This window comes from Apiospora marii (genome assembly GCF_038362585.1).
Source record: "Apiospora marii strain CBS 49790 chromosome Unknown utg000009l_segment0_segment0, whole genome shotgun sequence".
NCBI classification, from domain to species: Eukaryota; Fungi; Ascomycota; class Sordariomycetes; order Amphisphaeriales; family Apiosporaceae; genus Apiospora; species Apiospora marii.
The window spans coordinates 3471947-3495239 of NW_027117381.1; the positions used below are offsets into that span (position 1 = coordinate 3471947).

Genomic DNA, 23293 nt, shown 5'->3' on the forward strand with positions numbered 1-23293 from the left:
TGAATTAGAGTGGGCCTCGGCAAGGCCCGACACCAAAAATGTCCACACAATTCGCCGGTGAATCTTACATCCGCACGCTAGTATACAAATCATGAAAGCCAATCGTTCAGATTCGCTTCAGTTTCACCAAACTGCTTGAATCTGATTATGGGTCCTACTCATAAATGTTACAGAATTGACATAATTCTTCAGTGATGTGCCAATGTGCACAGATTCTTGCGCCTATTTACTCGGTATAATGCCGCCTTTCCCAACCCCCATCCGCATAGAGCCCACATTCAACGGGGCAATCAAAGGTGGCCTCCTATACTGCATTCCCGACTCGAGGTTGTAATAGTGGCAGTCGTTGTAGAAGGCGGGTATGAAGTCCACCATGATGTACTCCCAGCCGACATACTCTTGCGTGCAGCCTTCGACAGGAGGGCACACGTAACTGTCAATCGGTGAAAGGTCAACGAAGTCCCCATCGATAAGCCCTGTAACAAGTGGTGGCGTAAAATCATAGGGCGTTCCCACGCGCTTGGCGGCGGCATGGGCGTCTACCGTGCCCAGACAGTCACGGTCGACGTGAAGGCAGTATGTGAAGCGCGGGAGACGCAAGGTAGCTTCGCCGACCACGCGAGGGACGGGCCTCGAGACTTCCTCCTCTTCCCTCCAAACGGGATTCTGGTCGCGCCAGTCGCGGAAGCGCTGGCGTACCCGCAGCTTCGAGGCTGCCTGCAGGTCTGCCTCGTCCTGCACGATGGTCCAGCGCGAATATTTCTCCAGGAACTCGCAACTGTCTTTAGCTAGGCTTTCGTGTATGGCCTCTTTGAAGTATCGCATGTAACGGTCCCAGGCCTCGTCGTCGCCGTAGATGCAGCGGAATATAAGAAACCCCCATTCCTGGAAGCCTGTCTCGTGCATCCCTCGGCACGTGGTGCCCATGGGGACCTCCCAGTTGGCTGGCGGGGATACTTTGGAGTTTTCTTGGTGAGGTGCAAACGTCGACAGAAGGTCTGAGGAAAGCCTGTGGCCTTTGATTTCCTGATAGTAAAGATGTGAACGAGCTCCAGGGATGGGGAAAAGCTGCCTAGTCGAAAGGGCAGATCGGACGTATGGGCAACGAGAGCATGACCAGAAGTTCCTTCGACCTGCTATTCTCTTCTGTCCAAATCTTGGCAACAAGTTCAATGACAACGAAGCCATGGCGGTCCCATCAAGTACCAATCATGTCGGCCAAAACAGAGAAGGAAGCATCGACGAGCTCGACCAGAATGAATGATGACAGGACCCACCCACCCACATGTTGGGAGCATCGTATGTTCCTCCCCGTAATAAATTGGCAGAGGTCCTTCACTGCAGAAGTCCCAACAAACACGTCTGTCCGAGACCCGGCGCAGTGGAACGTTGGTAATATGCCATTCGAGAGGAAACACTTACATTATTCGGTTGTTACTACACTAGCATAATCATTACTACAATGTGATTATCCTACTATTAGTTATGGAACCTACAGTAGCAACGATATCGTCTACTTCACTTATCACACTCTACTTATTTCGACCAGTGATTCAATCAACGCTCCTTAATGATGAGTGTTTGACCGAAAGCTCTGTTGGCCGCCATTCAGTCCATCGCCTCCCGACTGTTCTGGCACACGTGTGTATGTCTGAATCCCGTGGTACCGCCCGGGAACTCAGGCATGCCCCCTTCCAACGTCGTTTCCAAGTGACAGAGCATCGACTGCCACAGTATCTCGAAGCAATGTCGCGTGCTTTTGAATAACCCAGAGGCCATCCTCAAGCTCCTCCGCTGGAGTACTTGTCATTTCTGTATGGAGCGTGGTCATGTTACTCTGCAGCGCACCTCTTATTATCCCTTCTTCCCCTTCTTCTCCCAAAGACCCTGCTGTATCAGCACGGTCAAACCGCCGCATCTCGCATTGCGGCAACTCCACCGCGGAAGCTAGGGCTCTGGGCTATGGCTAAGACAACTGCAACAGGCATGGGTGCCACCGGAGTGCGCCGACCCTGGAGCCCTGGCGGAGTACCAAAGGTAGGCCTCCTGGCCCGAGTTCGAAGATGAGGACGACCGACAGCCCCTAAATATCGAAACCATAGCCGCTGGACCACGGCGTGCACTGCACCTTTATGCTAGACGGTAGTTCAGGTTGGCCAAGCATGAAAAGGGGGTTGAAGCTCCGACTCGTCCGACGAGGAACTGTCGGCCTCTCTGGCGTCCATGGAGCACCATCCCAACCACTGCTTGGGCCTTCTCACGCAATTGGCTATGGGGGTTGCATATGCCCAGGATGATGGGAATGTTCAGAAGTGGAGCATTACCCGGACCGGATTTTCAAGATTTCATGTTCGAAGGGGAAAAGTCACGACGTGAAACGCTCAGGGGTGTGCGGTGAAAAGGGGGCAGCCGGAGAGAACGTTACCAGTGGAATGGGTGTGGCTGTTGTGGCTAATGTGGCTAGTAGTCGTGGTATGGCTGGAGATCATGCCTGCCCCAAGATAGAAATCTCAGATTTAATCCAGATGCGCACTTATCATCCAGGGAAGGTTCAACAAAACATCTTTCACTTGACCAATTTTCACATGGTGCTGCAGCATGGGCTTAGTCAGAGATTGACCGGCATTCCAAGTCAAGAGCCACAAACCGCACTGCACTGCACTGCATGATGGACGTCTTGGCGCCATTTCAGCTCGCCTAGTCGGTTCTGAGAATAGATCCGCTATGCCCCCACTCCTCGGCAGCTCCCTGGCCTAAAACTGCCAAATACGAGGAGAACATGGCTAGATGGGGTGGCCTAGAGCCAAAACAGCGACTTAGCCGCCTCCTGGCCGTTCTGTAAATGGATTCACCGGAGGCCGAGGCCCAACTGCAAAACGTTCGGCCGAGAGAAAGAGAATCGGTGCTCTAGGTACCACTACCTATAATATGCACTTGCTGTCCTCAGCATGTTGCGGAGTTCCTCTTTTCTCTACCCAACGCCACTCCAACTACTGGCTCAATAATTCGGCACATAATACCGGCCTCATTCTTTTATACCGGCATTATGTTCGCGATAGGCAGCATTTTTTTGTCTACCGTCTGGCAGGCGGCCACTGCTGCCGGCCACATAATACCCCAGGACTTCAACGAACTGTCTGCTGATAATGCTAGACTGCCGTCGGGTGATGACATAACACCTTCTACCCAGGAGGATATCCTGTTGGAACGCAGAGCAAACTACACATGGACCCCAACATGTAAATTGCCGGCCATCAATGGTGTCATGGAGAGCGTGGGGTTCGACTACAGCGGTGGCGAATGTGTCGCAGGCACGGGGACGTTGCGGGGCTTCATGATCTTCGTGGACTTCCCTGATGCGTCGGTGCCGGCGGGCGAGGATTCGCCCCAGGCCCTGTACGAAACCCTCGTCCCCGAGGCGGCCGAGTGGTACGCCCAGGCCAGCTACGGCACCCTTAGTCTGAACGTCACGGCCGACACCTCGGCCTACTACCGGATGCCAAAATCAGCCGAGTCCTACCACTGGCTGAACGGCTTGGGCGCCGCCGATCAGATCGCCTACACCCAAGACGCTATTGACGCCTTCACCGGTCAGGGCTCCCGCCCCCGCCGCCCGAGGTCGACGTCCTGTATGTGGTGCCGACGATGCGAGCGGCGCACTGGATCGTCCGCTCCGAGACGTCGTTTGGCGACGTCACCACCCGCCAAGGCCATAAGATTGCCAAAAAGGTCACCACCTTTGGCGCCGACTACTCGGACCTCAACGCCCGGACCATGATCCACGAGACCGGCCACACCTTCTGCCTGCCCGACTACTACACGTTCGGCAACGACCGGCCGGGCGTCTACGTCGGCGGCTTCAGCATCATGGCGCTTACCCAGGGCACCGCCCCCGACTTCTTCGCCTGGGATAAGCAGCGAATAGGCTGGATCCCGGACGACGCCGTCGACTGCGTCTTGGAGGCCGGCACCACGGAGCACGTGCTGACCCCACTCGCGACCAAGGGCCCCGGTCTCAAGGCCGTGGTCGTGGCGGCCAACGGGACCGCCGCGCTCGTCGCCGAGGTCCGCCTCGCCCGGGGCCTCGACAAGGACGCCTGCGCCCCCGGCGTGCTGCTCTACACCGTCGACACGACCCTCCCTCCCGGATCCGGCCCTGTTCGCGTCTTGGACGCTACTCCTGGCTCGGGCGGCTGCGTTGGGCTCTTTGAGGACCTCATGGACGGCGCCTTGTCGCTAACGTCCGAGGGCAGTAAGTCGCTGGCCTCCGCGCCAGTCAGCTCGTACGAGGTTCCCGGCTTTGGTGGCGTCAAGGTGACGTTGGTGAAGGTGGAAGGGGAGAACTATACGGTTCGGATCGATCGTCGGACGCCCGTGAGCATAGAGATATAGTTACGAGTGTAAGTATATAATAATATTAAAAGTTCAAGCGCTTACTGTCACCTCGACTATAGCTAACTAAGCCGATCGGTGTTCTCTCCTGTCACCGTCCTTTAGCCACCGCTCGAGCTAGGCCGTATTAAAGTTAGTAAACTACTTTTTAGCTACCTTATAACCACACTATACGCTACATTCTCCTAAGTCTAACGAGAACTACCCTGTAGCTGATACCCTGTAGCTATTACCCTGTAGGTACTACCCTGTAGCTATACTACCCGCGGGTCGGCAAGACGGGTGAATATAAAAAATGACGACAAAAGCTCACATAGATGATCTTGCCAGCCGCGATTAGGATGCCGCGGATGGAGCTCGCGCTCGCTAGGTTCGCTTACTCTGTAACATTGCTGTTAGAGCTGTGTGACAGGTATAGCAGCGGGCACCGCTTCTCTACGTCGGTGGCGATAGACACTCTTTGAGGGGGCCCGGGGCAGATGCTACTATAGGGAGAATTATGCACAGCCGACCTACCTACCACACAGACGGCTGGATCAGGGGCAGGTGATTTGTGACTTGCTACCACGAGCTCTCCTTTAGCCATTTAGTCTCACTTTTATAGCCATGATGCTTCTAGATAAACACTCTAACACGTCACCACGGAAGGGGTTCTTTAGAGATTGGCTTTCGACAGACGGAGACGGAACTTCGTGACTATACCTGTATACCTTGTCCGAGTATACTCTTCACTAATGCATGTCTTTTACCTCTGCGCATGGTGCATATCCTAATGTCTCGCGTGGACCGACCCTTTCCCGGCGGCATGGCTAGCATAATCGCCCCCATCGCCCACCAGCCCGCCGCTCAGGGGCCCCGCCAAGCCTCGGCCTTGCGGAGATCAGGCGTCTTCCAGTCGTACATAGACACAAAAGACGTACTTGACGTCTACGATGCTATTGTACTTGGGAGTGGTCGAGATCCCACTGCACCATCATATGGCCGCATTGGTGAGTGTGCGGGAAGCTCGACGTCTAGTTGTCCGTGAGGCGGTGACGCATGACGGCGCGCTGGTTTCTCAGATCGGGACGCAGTGGGCCATGTGCTGGTTCAGAGGCAAGTACTCCCAGCCATACCGGCCCTCGAGCGCTTTGTCTCGGGCCAGGAGATCGCTGTCATCGGCGTTGCGCGAGTAGCCCCACGCTTGCTTGGACTTGGCTCCCGTCTTGATGGTCCCATGCTATCAAGTTACGCTCCATGATTGATACGTAATTGTCCGGCTACACTTTCCAGTCATCTCCCGTTGCAATTGCGTCTTTTCAGTTGCGGTTCAAACCCAAAATTTTCTTGATCCGCTTGAGAGAGTTGGAGCGCTCTCCGACAATCCATGGATTCGTTCCTTAGCGCCGACGAAGTAGAGCGAGTCTACACGGAGACCAAACCTAGATTGGGGCTATGGGAACTTACTCTTGCGACAGCCCCTTGGCCGAGTTTTCGTGGTCGTCGTTGAGTCGACAACAAGCATACCGGATTGAATGCGGCCCATCAAAACTGCACGAAGGCGGCGAGGTTACCCTATAGAAGAGCGACATTCTGCATAGCATGACGCTATTGGCGCATATATGATCTGTCCTCTGAAATCCCCGGACTTCAGTCACCAGGCGGGGTGCACCTTTGACGTGTTGTTCCACGGCTACCTATCCGACCTCTGCATCGACCACAACGTGTACCAATACTGGCACCGAGGCAGGGTGGGCGACCTGGAATGGCGCGAGAGCGATGAATCGGCGCAGCCCATTGCCACGCCCGAGATCCTCCGAGGCGACGTCGCCCACCGCATGGGCGCCGGCGACGGTGCACTACTACCACTGCCGGTACCTCTTCAACGAGTCTAGCCGCGCCCAGTCGCGCATGTCTCCGTTGGTCTTTAATACGCACCTGGACGCGAGCCACATGCAGCACTGCCTCAACATCATCATGAAGTCACCGGAAACTCCACAGGCTGCAGTACTTTTCGCTTATTATAATAGATATTGTATTCGACATATGTCCGACCGGACTGACGGAACGGTGGCATTTATCCGAGAAATGAAGAGTCAAGCCGAGAGGTGTGTCTCGAGAGGAGACAGACGAAACCGAATTGTACATGACGAGATCAATAAACATAATGTTCCATCATTCAATGGGATGTAATCTTAATATACCCCCTCAAGGCGTATTGTCCATTTGATGCTTCGTGGTCATCGAGGACTGTACTTGCTATGCGATGTAGGCGCCATAGCACCTACGCCCATTGCTGAAATTTAGCGATGTATGTCGCTGTAATACACTTGATTTTAGTGGTCGGAAGCTGTTTTTAGTGACTGGATCTCTTCACAGCCACTAAAATTAGCAGGCCACTTTTGGCCTGCAGAGGGTGGTGAAACAGCTGGCCTGTGCACACTCTTGCGCCCTAAAACCACGCGTTGTGGTGCCCACCCGCCTGCCCACCCCATGCTGAACATAGAGGGGCCCGGCCAGTAGCCCAGTCCGTAGCCAAGATCTAACTGCCGTCGCGATCAGGGCGAGACCCATGTCGGGTCTGACATCACTGCGAGCCCCCAGGACCCTCAAATAATCTTGTCGGCGACAGTTGGGTGACGCGGCAATGGGCATTCCACGAAAGGTCGCTGGCCCTTTACGAACTCCCCTTGGGTATTGGCGATGGAGTTTCTTTGATTGCATTGGACTGCTGTTCCCCTCGAATTGATAGCCCCAAGCTCGACGATCCCTACCAAAACTCCACTAAACTGACATTATTCCGAAACCTTGGTGTCAACTGGCTGTTGTCGATCTCCTGAGACGCACCGTTGCAGCCCGGCGGTTCAGCCATATGATCTGGCCAATCTCCCAAATTTGCCCATCTGCCCTCACGTTTGCCCTACTCTACTCCTTTCCTATCTGAGTATTCATCGACGACACGCCATTTAGCGATCGACTCTCGTTCTTTTTCCCATCCATTGATCTTTCCAACCTTCGATGCTAGATCGCCCTCTGCGCCGCCCTCACCCTCGCACTTCCCACCATCTCCCGGCCGATTGAAGAACCAAGATCAACAAGAGCCAAAGCACAGGCCAAACAAAGATCAACAACAACCACAACCAACAACTCCATTTCCCGACGACGAGATGCCTTCCCCCATGGTGAAAGCGACGCTGGCCGCGGCCGCGCTGTCCAGCACGTCCAACGTCCTGGCCCAGTTCCTCGAGGCCTACAACGCCCAGAAGCCCTTCGCCTTCGACCACCTGCAGTTCCTGCGCTTCGTCATCCTGACGCTGCTGACCTGCCCGCCCAACTACGTCTGGCAGCAGTTCCTCGAGCGCAGCTTCCCCGCCTACGAACGCCGTGCGGCGCCCAACGACGTCGAGAAGAACCAGCACGAGATGGAGAAGATGTCGGAGAGCAACGGCTCGTCGGTGGGCGTCGGGCAGAACGGCGGCGCCGAGCCGGCGAAGCCCAAGCTCAACATCCAGAACACCATGGCCAAGTGGTTCATCGACTGCATGACGCTGGGCGCCGTCATGAACACGGTCGCCTTCTTCATCCTGATGGGCTTCCTCAAGGGCCAGGGCCTGGGCCAGATCGGCTACAACATCCGCAACGAGACCATCCCGCTGATCGTCGCGGGGTACAAGATCTGGCCGTTCGCCAGCATCATTAGCTTCGCCTGTATCCCGGTCGAGAAGCGCATCGTCTTCCTGAACTTCGTCGGGCTGCTCTGGGGCATCTACATGAGCCTGGTGGCCGCCCGAGTCTAAAAAAGAGGGAAAGCTGGGGGGATCGGCACGATTTGGCGTTGGATTGGGTTTTAGTGGAGTGGGTAATTTAACGGCCGGATTTTGGGATTCTGATCTACGTGGTCAGCGCGGCGCCCGTCTTCTTCCAGGTGTTGAAGACTGGCGATGATATATCCAATGTTTTTTGGCGATCTAGAGTGTATCTACACGAGTTGCAGCTGCGGCAGCTGATGCGAGATCTTACAACTTCCAACCTTTGATGGGATAGATCTAGTTGAGGGTCGCTCCGAAAATATGGGCGACTCTCGGGCCAACTCCATATATATTGAATATCAACACAGGTCAGACCATTGCCAGTTTTGTCATGACGGGAGCTGGGTCGTTTGTTTGTGACAACACTGGTGACACGGAGTGCGTAATGTGTTGAACGTCAGGAGGTCTAGCAATCTGTGCTTCGTTCGTGCGCCTTTGGTACTGAAAGTCCCCGTCCGGGTCATCTGATGCTGTGTTCACTTGCCTGAATTTGGTGTATTCACACTCCGACAAGTGAACCTACCAAAATTCAATCCACCACAAGTGAATCCTACAGCTTGCACTTGATCACTATCTGTATAAATGCCTGCCACTTTCTGGCTCAATTAGCATCTCAATCCCTTCTCTCTCATCTTTCTCACAGTATACCTTGGTCCTGCCGACAACTCCTCTTACCCATAGTCTAACCTCAAGGACCGATCCATTTCACCTTCATTTCCTACTCTTAGGCATTACACCTGCGAATTCTCACCAACGCCGACATGGAGTCTTTATTCTTGCTGTTCCTCACCCTGGGGTTCCTCGCACAGGCGATGGCCACTGTTGATAATAACGTTGTTCCATCCCGCGTACAGAAGACGCAGGATAACTTTGCTGCCTCCCCGATTGACATGAATAGTCTGCCCAAAATTGTCCAGAAGCGAGCCGAGCCTCCTCCCAACGGCATTTCCACTCCCTTCACGATGGGCGAAGCGACATTCTTCTACACCTTGGAAAACGGAACGGTATTCAACTACACTGGAGAGCCGCGTGTAAGTGTCCAGTCGTTGTTACTGGAAACCCTCTTCCAAGAAAGCATCGTATGGGAAACAGGTCAACTAATCAGTATGCATGGTACGAACAACACAGGACTTCGAGCTGGCACTGAAGAAGCACATGCCCAGCTACCAGATTAAGCAGCTCGACTGCCATACCGGCGCGGAGCCCCCTCCCAAGCGCTTCGTGGGCCCCCGACACGAGGGCGACGAGGGCCGCGGCGCCCCTGCTGAAGGTGCTGGTGATGGTGCCGCACGGCCGCAACTGGAAAAGCGAAAAAAGGTGATACCCAGGTCGAATGGCCTTTCACCTGGCGTAAGTTATTCGATCAATCAAAGACGTACACGCGACCAGACGTGGGACAAATGGAACGTCAAAAAGATTATAGAACTAACGATTCCACGTACGTGGTGGGCGGCGATTCAGGGAAACCTCGTCAACTGCCTCGATGACCTGGGCGCAGTTACCGACTCGGTCGAGTGTCTGATCCGGGATCTGGTAGCGGATGATAAGAACAAGAGTCCAACCAGTATGTTCATATATCCTCCGTTTGGGATCAGGATCCAGCTGACATCCCCACAGCCGTCCGTGTCGTGAATGGACAATGTGCCCGCATTCGCTGCACCGACGACGACGCCAGTCTTTAGTAAGTCTACCTTCTTCCAGTCTCGCATGCCACCACAGCCAACGACACAAGAAGCTAACCGGGGCCCGTCCTTTACCCACATTCACAGCTGGTGCAACCATTCCCACCACCCGAAGCGAGTCGCCCTCAGCACCTTCTCCGTCCCGGTAGCCGACATCAACGCCAAGTGCGGCGGCGGCCAAGACAACGATGGCCGCGGCAGCGTTCAGGGCAACGCCTGGAACGACTACAATCACACCATGGCCGATTCGCGCGTTTATGTGGGCATGTGCCCCTGCACCCTCAAGTCGTCCGAATGCGGACAGAACATGGGATTTATCGGCCCGGGGTTCACGACCGATACGACTTGAGTGGATTTCTACGGGAATGGATGATTGGTATAGGGGGTTACCCGGCGGTGTACGATACGAAGCGGGTGACGGATTGGGATTGGGACTTTTACGCAAACGGCATAGCCTAGAAGAGAGCTTTCGCGCTGAATGCGCCGGATCAAGGACATTTTGGCATTCTCTATCATGGCTATTTCTTACGTGAGATGGAGAAACCCAAGTTGGGCGGCTAGGGTGTGACCTGAATTGCAACGAAAGTGAGCGGATTGTTCGCCGAACAACTATGATGCAGGACTAAGACAGTATTCCTTGCCCCCCAAGCCAGTCAAGTTGGCCACCGGGAAAAGCCCGTTCTTGCTCCAAACCGTATCATTCGTAATCTGCGGCAAGCCCTCCGGGGCCTCCCTCTCCAACGCCCCCTCCGGCTTCTTAATGTTCTTCCACTAATAAAAGGTCAGCAGGTGCAGCTATGCGATGAGGTATTGACAGCATAAGTAAACGTACCAACTCATTATGCCGCGGATCCTTCCGCCTCTCCGCCCACTCAAGCATATAGTCAAAGTCCACACAAGTCTTGCGCACCGCGAAATCCGCATACGGCTTCTCCTGCCCCTCGCGCCAGTTGAAGACGAACGGCTCGAGGTCGGCGTGGCACATGAGGTGCTGCCTTAGCACATCGACGCAATGGTCCAGGTGCCGCGCGAACACCGCCGGCGGCGCGAAGCCGTAGCCCCGGCTGCCCCAGTAGTAGTCGTAGGTGGTGACGAGCCCCTTGCGGACGGCGTTGAGGCAGTGCAGCAGGTGGAAGGCCTCGAGGCCCATCAGCTTCTGCTTGTCGGGGGGAAGCCCCAGGAGGGCGGGGCGTCGACGGCGTACGTGGGGTCTTTGCCCAGGCGCGTCACGTCGGCGGCGGAGATGGGGTACACGCCGTCCGCGGTCGCGATGCGGGTCCAGGCCGCGTCGACTTCGGGGCTTGGGGCGAGGCGGTAGATGTGGGAAGGGTCTGAGGCGTTGGGGGCGGTGGAGTGGTCGGCGTACTTGGTGACGAACGGGATGGTCGTCATGTCGTACAGCGGTGCTGCGATGAGGGAGCGAGTTAGCATATTTCGTATGCTAGTGGGTGACACAACAACATCAAAAGAGCGAAGAGTAATACTGACAGAACGCTGGGCGGATTCTGGGGGCATTGCTGCCTCTCCTTTCATACCATATCGTGCATTGAATTGTGACTAGAACCGTCGCGGCGGTGAGGGCAGCTAGCAGGACAGTGCCAGCGGTGTTGCAGCGGACTTGGGGGATCCAATTAGACTTGTGGTGTCTTACACGCCTTTTCTTCTGATCGTGGAGCAGATTCTCGTTGCTTTCCGTCTCGGAAAAGTCTGCCGCCTCTTCGTCTTCGACGGCCGTGTACTCTTTCGGTTTGGGAAGGCCGAGCATCGTGAGTTGGTTTAGATACTGTCAATACAACCTCGGTCTACAGGCTTGCACCGAGAATGCGATAAACTTCTTCGAATTCGAAATGAGCAAGAGAGATATCAGAACACGAGGGACCAAGAGTCTACCCCAGAAATCTCGGAGGCCATGTCGGCCGAAAACAGTTCCCGAAGGATTCGACCCGATAGAGGGGTTGAAGGGAGATCACTGATCCTGTGACACCGTCGTAGACCAGTCATCATTGCAGGACCTAAGTTGGGGTTGGTCCTTTTCGTCGCCCTCGCCCTCCCGCTGCAGATGATTCTGCAGGGAGCGCAACCAACAGGCCCCCAAACATCAGCACTAGCGGCGTGAAGCTTGTTTCCGTTGCCAATATCTCTTACCTCCGCATCCTGCCATCAGCAGTAAAGTCTGACAGCTTACCCAAAGTGCATTGGTTATCACTCCGGATGCTGCCCTGCTTATTCCTCCGATTGGGTCGACCCATCCGAGTCTAGGACTTTATTATCACATCCTCTCCGGCCTTGATATGCGGGGTGCGTGTAAGGAAATCCTTCCGACAACGGCGGATATTCTGTATCATGCGAATACGTTCGGGATGTCATTTTGAGATTTACATGGCGCTTGGTGGATCTGTATTCGAGGGTTGGGTCTCATGGTCTTGTATAAAAAGGGGGCGTTTTCCCCAGTCTTGTCGGATGGATCCAACACATCTCCAAGACCATCCACTCGCAGCCCCTAAAAACCAGTAATCAGTACGAAATAATTATTCAAACTCCATTATCCACCCCTCCGAAGCCAAGATGAACTTCCAGTCTATCCTTGCCGTCCTGGCTATCGCTGTCTCGGCTGTCGTAGCTGCTCCAGGTAAGAAGAAGCCTCTTATTGCCGTGAGATCCTGCCATATTCTTACAAAAATATGTTCCATCAGTCGATGCCCAGGAGTGGAACAATGTCCAGTGCTGCGACATCGGGGAAGCGGAGAAGGTCTAGGGATCTTGCTATGACTATGTGGCTGGACTTGATATCGGCCAGGGGGTGGGACCGGCTTGCTGACTGGTTATAACTCATTTCTGCACCGCAAAACTCTCGTTAAATGTCTATGACTGCTCTCCAACATAAGCAATATAGTCGGGTGTGATCTGAGCTGTCCTTTCGGACATCCTACTTGTGTGGTTTCTGCGATGTCTGTCCCAATGCCTCGTCCATCGACTTCTCCGATACATTGCACAGCAATATGACCATTGTGTTGTCGGTAAGGGGCCAGATCATAACACAAAATGGTCCTCCGATGTGTGTCCATGTCAGTGATATCCAAAGTTTAGTAGCCTCATACTTCGCCTTTAGCCTTGGGCTCATTCAATGTCCCTTCCACTGGCTTGCCCGAAGTACCAGTCTTCGGCTTATCTGATGGCTCTTTCAATGGTACCTGCGAAGGCTCTTCCGAAAGCTCTTCCGATGCACCCGATGCCGAAGTGTGTCCTGCACTTCCCTCCACCGTTTCCATGTATCTTGCTGCTTCGAGGGCCGCCTTTCGGGTCTCCTCCGGCAAGCCCGAGTCCTTTTTCCCAAGCACCTGGAACCGTTGGATCCAGAAGCCCCAGCGCTGCAGACACATTGCCGACGGTCCCTTGTAGAGCGCGCCGTTTTCATATTGCCATGCTGATCTGATCACTGAGCCATCCTTGTTGTTTCCGTGGTTTTCCAGCGCCCACAAGAGCATCTGTCCGGCGCAGCGCTCCATCCACTCGCAGGCAATTTGCACTCGACACTCCTCCAGACCAGGGTGGTTCAAGGCGCTGATATCTTCTTCCAACGCCCGGTTCATTGCTTCCATGACCTGATAAGATGGTTCAAAGATCTTTGCTTCGGTCAAACGAGCATAGAAGCTGTTCAATTTTCGCCATCCGACCAGGTCGCCTGGTAGAATCCTATTTTCCTCGGGAAGTATGTAGGTTGGATCTATTGTTTGTCTTGTTAGGCGGATCGTATGTGATTTCGGCAGGAGTCTATCATACCCTCGAAGTCCCAGTAAATGTGCATGGCAATCTGGGGCTTATAATCCCGGAAATCTCCTTCGACCTGGTGATAGTTGTGTCAGTCCATGGCTGCCCGATAGTCACGACGGGTGTTGCTGGGCACGGACAATGTTGATACGCAAAAGGTTCTTGGGCTGTTGCTCCAGGGCCTTGAGGATGTCAATCAGGTAGCCTTGCACTTCGTCCGAGACATCGTAGCTCGAAGCGATAGAGACCACCATGATCCACACATCCGACACGTACGTGTTAAACTCTATCTCCTCTTCCAATGGAGGACACTTGGCGTCAAGTTGCCGGGCAGCGTCGACCATCGCTTCTGGTGAGGTGGGAGTCCGCATGGCGAGGCCCAAGATGTCAAGCACAGCGCGTTCTTGCTCAGAAAGGCCCTGCCCCTTTATACCTTGGAGGCTATAGAGGTCGATGTCGCTTGACGCCATTTTGCCTACGTATGATTTTGTGATGGTGAAAGAAGGGGTTTCGGGATCCTGGGGAGGGTTTTGACTGGAGAAGGAAATAGAGGAGTTGCACCATTGCTTTGGTCAGTCGCGAAGATAAAATATGGATGCGATATGAAGCCTAAGGAGCGAATCTGAGGCGCACCTGGGAGCTGGAAGCTGGAACGAGCGAAAAAAATCCGGAAGATGATTGGCTCTTTGTTTCCAGGCGTCCAATTGCACCCCGTGGTGTTAACCATTAAGTCAACCTGAGGACCCCCCACTCTGCCTCTTTTCAAGGCACGTGCTCGCAATTGAATGTCCGCCGCCTACCTGCCCTTTGTTGACTGCTGCTGTTTGTGCTCATACCGTCATGGCCAGGAGGAGCTGCTACTGTCTGATTCTTTCTTGAATATTTCTCATGTGCCTGGGGAATACCAATTCGACTACCATACTGAAAAACGCTTAGGCAGCATCATCTGGAGCATACCAGAAGTCTAGCCCAGGATATGGACTTTGATCCAGCGACAGCACTTCGATTCCAGCAACTCCTGTCTCATAACTGTCAGGTTAAAGTGTTTTACAGACAGACAAGTCGCATCTATGGCGTCCATGAAAGTGAAAGAAAGTAATACATGCATTTGGACACATACCAGTAGTGCTATAATATAAAAACTTGGGATCTGCTTGCTCTACACAAGCCGTCAATTTCTTAGCAATATCCTCAACTTTGTTCAACCTCAGACTTTTCGGTCTTGACTCCGCTCATTTGCACTGCTCCCAGACTTGATAGAAGTCAGCTGCGCCGGATACAATTTCGTTCACAACCCAGACAACATGGCTCGTCGATCTGGTACATCATATGTATCAATTCAAATCGCTGCCACGGTACCGGCGGGCTCACAGACCAGGATCTCTGCCGCGGCAACGGCCGGGGACATGTCGGTCCAGGTCGCTGCCACGTTACCGGCAAGTTCGTCGGCCACGCTCTCTGCCACGGTGGCGTCAAAATGCACCAATGAAAAGGTGATTCGTGACAATGAGACGGCGAAGCGCACCAAGCGCCGCGGCCGGCGCGTTGATACTGTGATGAGTGTCCAATGTTCCACTGCGGCACAGACTCAAAGAGAGTCTCTCCAGGCTAGCGCTCCTGGATTCACAAGACAGGGCTCGTACGTACGTGTTCTGCTTTTTCATCCAGGAGTGACTTAGATTCAACTTAGCGGGCCTAATTGTTCAGACTGACATCCAAATAACAGTACGAAACCAACATCACCGATGCCGCAGAATACACCTATCTTGAAGCTTCAGACGTAAGACGCCAGGTTCAGGAAGCGCCATCCCGCCTCCGATCCCAAGGTGGTTATCCCAAAGTCTACCGGAATAACCCGCCACTGCCTCTCAGCTCAAGTGGCCCCCATGTCGAGTATCCAATTGTCCCATCGCCCCTTCCTGGAGAGGCTGGTGCAAACTACCGACGTGGAACACCACCTGGACCCGTCCGGGCCATCTACAGCGAGGGCGATCGCAGTCGGTTCGATGTTGGATTTCACGACCAAGCAAAAGCCTCACTCCTACCTCAGACGGGGCAGAACGACCCAAGTGGCCCTTTCAGCTTGGCGACGTACCATCCAGGCCCTACTGATGCTTGTAATCAGAAGCGGAACTATGAGGCTTCTGATTGTATAAGTTAACATATTAGCATAGTTGATTTGTGATTTTGACAATTTGAGGCGGTGAGACTGTTCTGATTTAGGATCCCCATGGGTACGTCAACAATACTACCACAGAAGTCAGTAGTGGCCAGGTTGGGTGGTTGTGGTTTTCCCCGGTGCATATTTGGCGCCCGCGGTACAGCGGCCTAATTGACATGACGACTCATTGTCTTGAGATGAATGCCTTTGATTTAATCAGAATAGGATTGTAATTAGCCTGGCCCCCTTTCGCGGGTATCTTCTCTCGTTATTCCTTTCATTCAGTTCCGTAACAACCTGCCATTCGTTATACCGCATGATGTATAGGTATTGACTGTTGTGATGCATACGACCCTGGCCAAGCGCAAGGTCGAAGCAAGGAGGCGCGACCCACGATCCGGCCCCCACTTTACCGCCGTGTTGTCCCGAATAACATGCAGCCAGTAATGCACCCCAAGACTCAAGCAGTAATCGTATGTTGTGAGTTCCTCCGAGTGTGACGATCGGACAGGGGTTGGTTGTTGGTTCTGGCCGTTGGAAGAATGCGTGCCGTTCTGGAACAAAAGCCCCCGCATCAGGTCCCAAAAACGACGGTATCACGTCCCTTGGACGACTTCTTGAAGTAGCCCCAACCATACAGTCTATACGCCGCCTGCCCAGTTGTTCTAACCCTATATATACATGAAATACTCATAATGGTGCGCAACAAGACCTTGATCTACAAGCGCTACACTCCGCTTGAGCCGGTAAGCGACTTTCGGTGTCTATTCCTTCCAGTTCTAGTGTTTATTCCACGTTATCCCATCGTCTCACGAGTATGGAGTGACCGCTTGTTCCAAAAACTTCCACAGCCATCCTACTCACCCCGAGAAGAGCAAATTCTGACATCGAGAGTCGATAGGTGCCAGGAGAAAATCTGGCAGTAGAAGACCGCCCCTTCGACCTCGATGCAGCGCCTCCACCCGGCGGCATCACCGCCAAGAACACCTTCCTGTCGCTGGACCCGTACCAGCGAGGCCAAATGCGCCGCGCCGAGGACCCGGGCACATACTCAGTCCCCTGGATCGAGGGCCGCCCCGCCGTCGTGACCGCGCTCTCGACGGTGCTGCAGTCCGGCCACCCGACCCTCCGCGCCGGCGACCAGATCCTCGGGTTCGCCGACGCGGGCCGAGTACGCCGCCATCCCCGCCGAGCTGCTGGCGGCCGGAACCCGCGCCGTGCCCCCCTCCGAGGTGCCCCCCGGCGTCGCGCCCGAAGCCCTGCCCGGCGCGCTGGGGATCCCCGGGCTGGCGGCCTACGTCAGCTTCTTCGAGTACGTGCCGGCGCCGCGCGCGGGCAGGACGATGCTGGTCTCGGCGGCGTCGGGGGCCGTGGGGCAGATCGTCGGGCAGCTCGGCAAGATGCACGGGATGAAGGTGATTGGCAGCACGGGGAGTCCCGACAAGGTCGAGTTCGTCACACGCGAGCTGGGGTTCGACGGGGCGTGGGACTACACGACGGAGACGACGGGCGCGGCTCTGGCGAGGCTGGCACCGGAGGGGTTGGATGTTTATTATGAGAATGTGGGGGGCGAGATGCTGGAGACGGCGTTGAGGCATATGAAGGACTTTGGTACCATCAGTGAGTCCATGGCGCTTTTACCATTTTCCTTGAATAATTACCTAGATTTGTGCATGATCATACCAACCTTCTCCATGGGCTGACCACCGGAATGCTATTGGCAGTCGCAAGCGGGATGGTATCCGAATACAATGTCCCGGACCAGGACAAATACTGGGTCAAAACGCTCATGAACATCGTGCTCAAGCGTCTCTCGGTCCACGGGTTCATCTGTGGAGACCCCCACCACGTGCAGAAGTATGGTCCGACGTTTACTCGGGATATCCTGACCTGGATTTCCGAGGGTAAGATCAAGACCAGGAACGAGGTGGTAGAGGGCCTGGACTCGGCGCCGGACGCTTTCAACAGAATGATCAGGGGTGACAAGTTCGGGAAGATGGTAATAAAAGTGGATTGAGACTTGACCAGTTCCCTTGTTCTTTAGTATGACAGCTAGACCGATACATTCTTCATTCTCTCGTCGTGCAGTTCCCGGTCTCCCCTAGGACCTGCAAGCTCTGGATAAGGGGCACCGCATTCGCCTGAGTGATCCGTAGCCGGACCCCTGACGTCTCGACGGCCCTTTCCAGGAGGTCGATTCGCTTATACCCCATCGACGTGCCGTTGTCAAGCACGGTTCTGTATTCACCCACGTTGACCGTGGTATCGAATGCATACCCGCCAATCCTTTGGCCCAGAGCAATGTGCTCTTGCACAACGAAGCCATCTACGCAGTAGACGCCGCCAAGATCTATCTCCACCCATCCCGTCGTCTTGCCGTCGTCCATTGTCCAGTAGGTATTATCACGTCCATCAATGACATTAGCCGGTCCATATGAGTCCGCATTACCCCCTCGCACACTGCTGGACAAAGTCTTTAGATCGGATGTTACCACATTGCGGTCCAGCGTCGCATTCCGTAGACGCGCAAACTCCTGGAGATTAGCCGCATCGACCTCGGCAATGCGACCCCTGGCATCGGGCGGAACATCAAGCAGCAAGTTGACGCTCCGCCCCACCGTCTTCAGATACATGTCCATGAGGGCGGCCCCCGACTTAGAAGGCTCGTCAGCATGGTAGAACCACCCATCACGGATCCGCGCATCCGACTCGGCCGGCGTCCAGTACCGCCCATCGCGTACGCCCAGCTCCAGCTCCTCACCGGCATAATGCGGCTCATCCTGCGTGCGGCTAATGGCATGCCAATTAGTCGGCAGCGTGAACCCGTCCTCGTTGCCCACCCACCGGGCATCGGGGCCTTGGTGCCCCCACATCACCGCCCCGGGCTGGTGCCGCCGAATCACGTCGCGGAACCCGGTCCAGTCGAAGGTCTGAGCCGTGTCGGACCCGCTCGCGCCGTCGAGCCAGACCTCGAACAGGTCGATGACCGACCCGTCCGCCAACGTCATGGTAACCAGCTCCGTCAACTGCTGGATATAGAGCGCGTTGTAGTCGCCGGGGCTCGCGTCCCCGAAGACCTGCGGCTCGTCGTAATCGGTGCCCTCGAGGCCCGGCTTGGGCATGGCGGGGTCGCGGTGGATATCCCAGGGCGAGAGGTAGACGCCGAACTTGATGCCGTGTTTCTTGGCCGAGCCGGCCGCCATGCGTACGATATCTGCATCCGGACCGGCTTCCCCTCGCCGTTTCGCCCAGGCGCTGTTGGCTACTTTGTAGGTGGTCGTGGAGGTGTTCCAGAGGCACATGCCGTCGTGGTGCTTCGCCGTGAGGATCATGCCCTTCATTCCCGCCTCCGCCAGAACCTGGGCCCACTGGTCGGTGTCCAGGTCGGTGGGGTTGAAGACGTCCGGCAGGCTTTGGCTGCGGCCCCATTCCTCCCCTGTAAAGGTGTTGGGCCCAAAATGGAGAAACCCGGATAGCTCTTGGCGCTGCCAGTCCAGCTGCCGCTGGCTGGGTACTCGCAGATAAGGGGCCGGTGCATCTTGAGCCACCACTGCACCATAGAAAGAAAAGAGTGTTGCAATCCGCGTGCATACATCGTACTTCATCATGGCTGAATCTTAATCAGAGAGGTCGAGGATGGTATGAGATGGGGGTAGGATGTGATGGGGTAACTCACCTTTCTAGAGTAGACATCCCGTCAACTGCAAAGATCGTCGGAGTATACAACGCCGAAGTATGAGTTGAGGGGTAGATGGTTGGAGGCGAAATGTAACGTTCCCCGCGAAATGAGGTAGCGGGCCAATATACTTGTGGAGGAACATCAGATCACCAAAAAGCAAGCTTTTGATTTTGTTTGAGTATCGTACAAGATATAAGTAACAGCAAATGCTTCTTCCATCTACGCAATCGACGCAGATCACCTCAATGCCGAAGAACCGCTCTGCACCAAAGCCCTAGCATAAATATAGTGGAGCCGCTCCACCAGGTAAGGAACCGGCATGCTCCCATCCGTCACCTTCTCCCCGCCCTTGAAGAACCTCGTGCTCAACGTCAGCTCCACCTCCCCGGCCTCCCGGTCGATCTTGGCCGTGGTCGTGATCAAGCCGTCGACTTCTCTTGGGCCCAGGTCGCGCGGCGACCCACCCTCGCGGACTGTGATAGCGTGCCGCGACCGCTCCACGACCTCGAACTGGTCGATGAATTCGGTCCCCAGCTCGAACGTGCAGCCGGCGATCTCGCGCCGGCTGAACCGGAGGTGGCTGTTCTCGGGCGTCCGGCAGATTTTGGTGAAGAGCCAACGCTGGGGCTCGAAGGCTGGTAAATACGTCAGTTTGGACACTTGCGGCTCGCGCTCTCCCGCAGTAGGTAGGCACTTGGTACTGTACTCACCCCATCCGGACCAAACACCTCGTGCAAACTCGGCTGTCAAGGCGGCCTCGTCCGCGGCCAGCTCTGGTCGAATCTTGGAGAGAGGGATCCGCTTGATGCAGATATCCGCCAGTACCGGGTTCTCAAGGTGATTCAGCTTCTTAAGTGTCTTGGACTGCCACAGGGCGTCATCCCGAGGGATGGGCGTGATAAGTGTCGTCGATGCAGCCAAATAAGCCACTCCCAGTCCGGTCCCGGCAACGGTACCGGCGATGCCAGTGGCTGCAACCCTTGCAGCCCTTCTGAAAGCGTCCATATCTTCTCCGTCGATAAATGCGTGAATGCAAATAGGAAAGGAACAACTCACATCGTTGCCTACTTCCGAATGTACGGATATATGAAACCGACCACCATGTTGCTGCTCCCGATAGCGTGCAGCTGGCGTGCGGGTTGGTTACGGACGATACCCACTTTCAGGGGTAAACTTCCGATGACTAAGCGGCAGCTCCAGAATGCACGGTTACTTCTCATTTGCCAAGCGGTTTTTCGAGCATTGCAAGCGTCACTTGGAAAGCAACAACCCAGTATTTTTGTCAATGCTACGAGACGGAAACAGCGTTCTGGAGAGGAATTGACTGTACCCGCCAATCTTTTACAAAGTCTCTCGGATCTCTGCCGCCGTGGAGCGAAAAGACAACAATTAGTCTGACAAGTTTTGAGATAAGTCTCCTGGGGATTAAGCGCCGCTCAGTTAAGGGTATTTAGAAGTGACATGTAGAAGAGGACTCGCAGGGGTGGAAGTCTAGATCACTTCACGGCCTCGTCACAATTTCTAGCCATGCCGACCGAAACTTGGGATTTGCAGCCAATGAATTTGCGTTTGTTTGGCCTGGGGATGCCGTGGCTACGGCGGAGGGTGCTCCGTTGCAAGCCAGACCAGACCAATTGAACAAAACCGAAGCCAAGCCTTCGAGTCGATCGCTGACTAAGAGGGTGACAAGGTTGGCGCTAGTTGCCGCAAGTCCCGATTAGTGAGCGCTGGATAAAACCCGGCTAACACCATGCAAGACGCAGCTTCTCCTTTCCCACAGAATACCCCCCGCAACATGCCACCTTCAGCCACCAGATCAAAGGGTCGTTCCTGCGACGCCTGTCATAAGCGAAAGGTACCTACTCTTTTGAGACCCGCCATCTTCCCCAGCGAAGTTCACATACTGATTTCCTGGGTCATCACAGATTCACTGTGACTCGGTCTCAGCTTCCCAGTGTGATTGGTGTAAGCACCAGGGGTTGCTATGTACCTTTAATCGGCCATTTGGTCGACGCAAACGAACTAGGTAGGGTCCAGATGCCTCAAACTTTAGGTTTGTGCCGCGCTGATTGGTTTGTTTTAGAGAGAATGGCTCAATGAACCGACTGCAACCGGGTCGGGACCCAGCCACATCCAGCATGCTGGAAACAGAATTGGGTTACATGAACTTTCCCGTCAACCATGATATCCCCCATCTTGGTCTAGGTGGATTTTACTTTAACGGGATTCATCTGGGCGGCATTAGCTCCCATCAAGGCATCCCGTTCTTCTCGAGGCAAGGCGAGGAGTGGATACTCGCACATACCGGATCTAAGCCTGCCTCGTTGCCTTCGTGTCCAGCCAATGCACCCACCCAGATAACGGGCACATGGGAACTTCCCAGCAGAAGGGTTGTGGATACCTATCTCTCGGCCTTTACCACGTCGACCAAGCGATATGTGTTCCCTATCATTGACGAGGCCTCGTTCCCGGACGTTATTGAGAAGGCTTACAACGGTCACCCGGACCAGCCCGATGTCCTCTGCGCCAGGGCTTGTGTTCTGGCCTTCACATGTATCGGGGTACATATGGATGGCCAGCTGGATATGCAGCAAATCGAAGCTGACCAGTGTGCCGCCCGTGCACGCCGCCTGATGCCGGCGATACTTTCAAGCCCGTGTAGCGAATCTATACAAGTCTGTACCATGCTAGTAAGTCTTACCCACTGCGTATGTCTTGAAGTATTGTCCAACTGACTCGGCATGGCGCAAGTGCATGTACAAGATCTTTACCGGGAACGTAGCGGCTGCCGCCACATACTTGTCAGTTGCCTACCGATTTGCTTCCATGCTCGGAGCACACCTCGACCCTGCGAGCCTGGGTCCCACTCCAGCCCAGTACAACCCTTACTCTAGCCAATCCTATCTGCGCAGGGCATTTTGGCATTGCTACATGTACGACAAAGACATATGCCTTCGCGCCGGCTATCCTTCCATCATCAACGACGACCATTGCGATCTGTCGCTGCCGCCAAATTACAAGGAGATCGATGACTTTAACAGCTTCAAAGATGGCGCTGACCTGATCCCCGGTGACATGAGGCTGACTATCATCAAGTCTAACATGATACGACATCTTTACTGCGCCAAGGCATTCCGTACCTCAGAGGTCGATCTACTGAAGCATATCAGGGAGCTCGATGCTGAGCTGGAGTCTTGGAGAATCTCGATAGCGCCCGAATATCGTCCTAGCTTGGTCTCTTCTTATCGAATGCAACTCGAGTCTGATTGGAACAAGGCGAAGCAGTGTCATGTTTTGGTAATCCATTTCGAATATTACTTTTTGTTGTCGCTGATCCACAGCGCGAGCGGGCGCTGTCGCATCCTCGAGTCCGACGGAGTGGATCATAGGGCAAACGTCAACTCTTGCCAGCATCTCGCGCTTCAGGCGAGCCGGTCCACACTGGCAAATCTGCCCGTGGTATCTCAAGTGCTCAACAGCGGCGACTTTTGGTACGTAGTTCTGACGTCAGGCTCCAGGAGTAGTTCATACTGCACATTTGCTTACCTGTTCGTGCTTAGGTACTTCATCCAGTACCCCATGTCAGCAAGCCTCACCATCTTCTGCAACATTCTCACGAGCCCGCTTAACTCCCGCGCGGGAGAGGATTTGGAGCTACTGCAGAGGGTGCCGAGGCTAATACGCGATATGCATGCGCCAACCCTTGGCCCCGGAGACGGCATGCGGCTTGGACTAGTGGAGCAGTTTGTGGAGGAGCTACTGAGACTAGGGCGATGTGCCGTGCAGAAAACCACCGTTGGAGGTTGACAGATGCATCGCTCCA

At 54.7% G+C, this 23293-nt stretch overlaps 12 protein-coding genes across 12 annotated transcripts; 7 read left to right on the plus strand and 5 right to left on the minus strand.

The window, feature by feature from the left end:
- Nucleotides 1-222: 222 nt before the first annotated feature.
- On the minus strand, nt 223-927 carry PG985_012629 (uncharacterized protein; the record flags this gene model as incomplete). The annotated part of the gene is made up of 1 exon (XM_066832395.1): nt 223-927. One exon carries the CDS (start codon nt 925-927, stop codon nt 223-225), a length of 705 nt encoding a protein of 234 aa, XP_066680445.1.
- Nucleotides 928-3046: 2119 nt separating this feature from the next.
- Nucleotides 3047-4392, plus strand: PG985_012630 (uncharacterized protein; the record flags this gene model as incomplete). The annotated part of the gene is made up of 2 exons (XM_066832396.1): nt 3047-3590; nt 3653-4392. 2 exons carry the CDS (start codon nt 3047-3049, stop codon nt 4390-4392), a joined length of 1284 nt encoding a protein of 427 aa, XP_066680446.1.
- Nucleotides 4393-5993: 1601 nt separating this feature from the next.
- On the plus strand, nt 5994-6266 carry PG985_012631 (uncharacterized protein; the record flags this gene model as incomplete). The annotated part of the gene is made up of 1 exon (XM_066832397.1): nt 5994-6266. The coding sequence occupies one exon, from the start codon at nt 5994-5996 to the stop codon at nt 6264-6266; it is 273 nt and encodes a 90-aa protein (XP_066680447.1).
- A 1272-nt stretch (nt 6267-7538) lies between these two features.
- On the plus strand, nt 7539-8168 carry PG985_012632 (uncharacterized protein; the record flags this gene model as incomplete). Its single annotated transcript, XM_066832398.1, has 1 exon — nt 7539-8168. The coding sequence occupies one exon, from the start codon at nt 7539-7541 to the stop codon at nt 8166-8168; it is 630 nt and encodes a 209-aa protein (XP_066680448.1).
- Nucleotides 8169-8941: 773 nt separating this feature from the next.
- Nucleotides 8942-10211, plus strand: PG985_012633 (uncharacterized protein; the record flags this gene model as incomplete). The annotated part of the gene is made up of 5 exons (XM_066832399.1): nt 8942-9211; nt 9309-9530; nt 9570-9744; nt 9798-9861; nt 9950-10211. 5 exons carry the CDS (start codon nt 8942-8944, stop codon nt 10209-10211), a joined length of 993 nt encoding a protein of 330 aa, XP_066680449.1.
- Nucleotides 10212-10471: 260 nt separating this feature from the next.
- PG985_012634 (uncharacterized protein) lies at nt 10472-11627 on the minus strand (the record flags this gene model as incomplete). Its single annotated transcript, XM_066832400.1, has 3 exons — nt 10472-10633; nt 10695-11268; nt 11398-11627. 3 exons carry the CDS (start codon nt 11625-11627, stop codon nt 10472-10474), a joined length of 966 nt encoding a protein of 321 aa, XP_066680450.1.
- A 1327-nt stretch (nt 11628-12954) lies between these two features.
- On the minus strand, nt 12955-14100 carry PG985_012635 (uncharacterized protein; the record flags this gene model as incomplete). Its single annotated transcript, XM_066832401.1, has 3 exons — nt 12955-13586; nt 13643-13706; nt 13771-14100. 3 exons carry the CDS (start codon nt 14098-14100, stop codon nt 12955-12957), a joined length of 1026 nt encoding a protein of 341 aa, XP_066680451.1.
- An 834-nt stretch (nt 14101-14934) lies between these two features.
- PG985_012636 (uncharacterized protein) lies at nt 14935-15791 on the plus strand (the record flags this gene model as incomplete). Its single annotated transcript, XM_066832402.1, has 2 exons — nt 14935-15273; nt 15357-15791. 2 exons carry the CDS (start codon nt 14935-14937, stop codon nt 15789-15791), a joined length of 774 nt encoding a protein of 257 aa, XP_066680452.1.
- Nucleotides 15792-16486: 695 nt separating this feature from the next.
- PG985_012637 (uncharacterized protein) lies at nt 16487-17808 on the plus strand (the record flags this gene model as incomplete). The annotated part of the gene is made up of 4 exons (XM_066832403.1): nt 16487-16537; nt 16693-16962; nt 16985-17411; nt 17516-17808. The coding sequence occupies 4 exons, from the start codon at nt 16487-16489 to the stop codon at nt 17806-17808; spliced, it is 1041 nt and encodes a 346-aa protein (XP_066680453.1).
- A 52-nt stretch (nt 17809-17860) lies between these two features.
- Nucleotides 17861-19399, minus strand: PG985_012638 (alpha-L-fucosidase; the record flags this gene model as incomplete). Its single annotated transcript, XM_066832404.1, has 1 exon — nt 17861-19399. One exon carries the CDS (start codon nt 19397-19399, stop codon nt 17861-17863), a length of 1539 nt encoding a protein of 512 aa, XP_066680454.1.
- Nucleotides 19400-19707: 308 nt separating this feature from the next.
- PG985_012639 (uncharacterized protein) lies at nt 19708-20475 on the minus strand (the record flags this gene model as incomplete). Its single annotated transcript, XM_066832405.1, has 1 exon — nt 19708-20475. The coding sequence occupies one exon, from the start codon at nt 20473-20475 to the stop codon at nt 19708-19710; it is 768 nt and encodes a 255-aa protein (XP_066680455.1).
- A 1133-nt stretch (nt 20476-21608) lies between these two features.
- PG985_012640 (uncharacterized protein) lies at nt 21609-23277 on the plus strand (the record flags this gene model as incomplete). The annotated part of the gene is made up of 3 exons (XM_066832406.1): nt 21609-22145; nt 22192-22961; nt 23031-23277. 3 exons carry the CDS (start codon nt 21609-21611, stop codon nt 23275-23277), a joined length of 1554 nt encoding a protein of 517 aa, XP_066680456.1.
- Nucleotides 23278-23293: the final 16 nt, after the last annotated feature.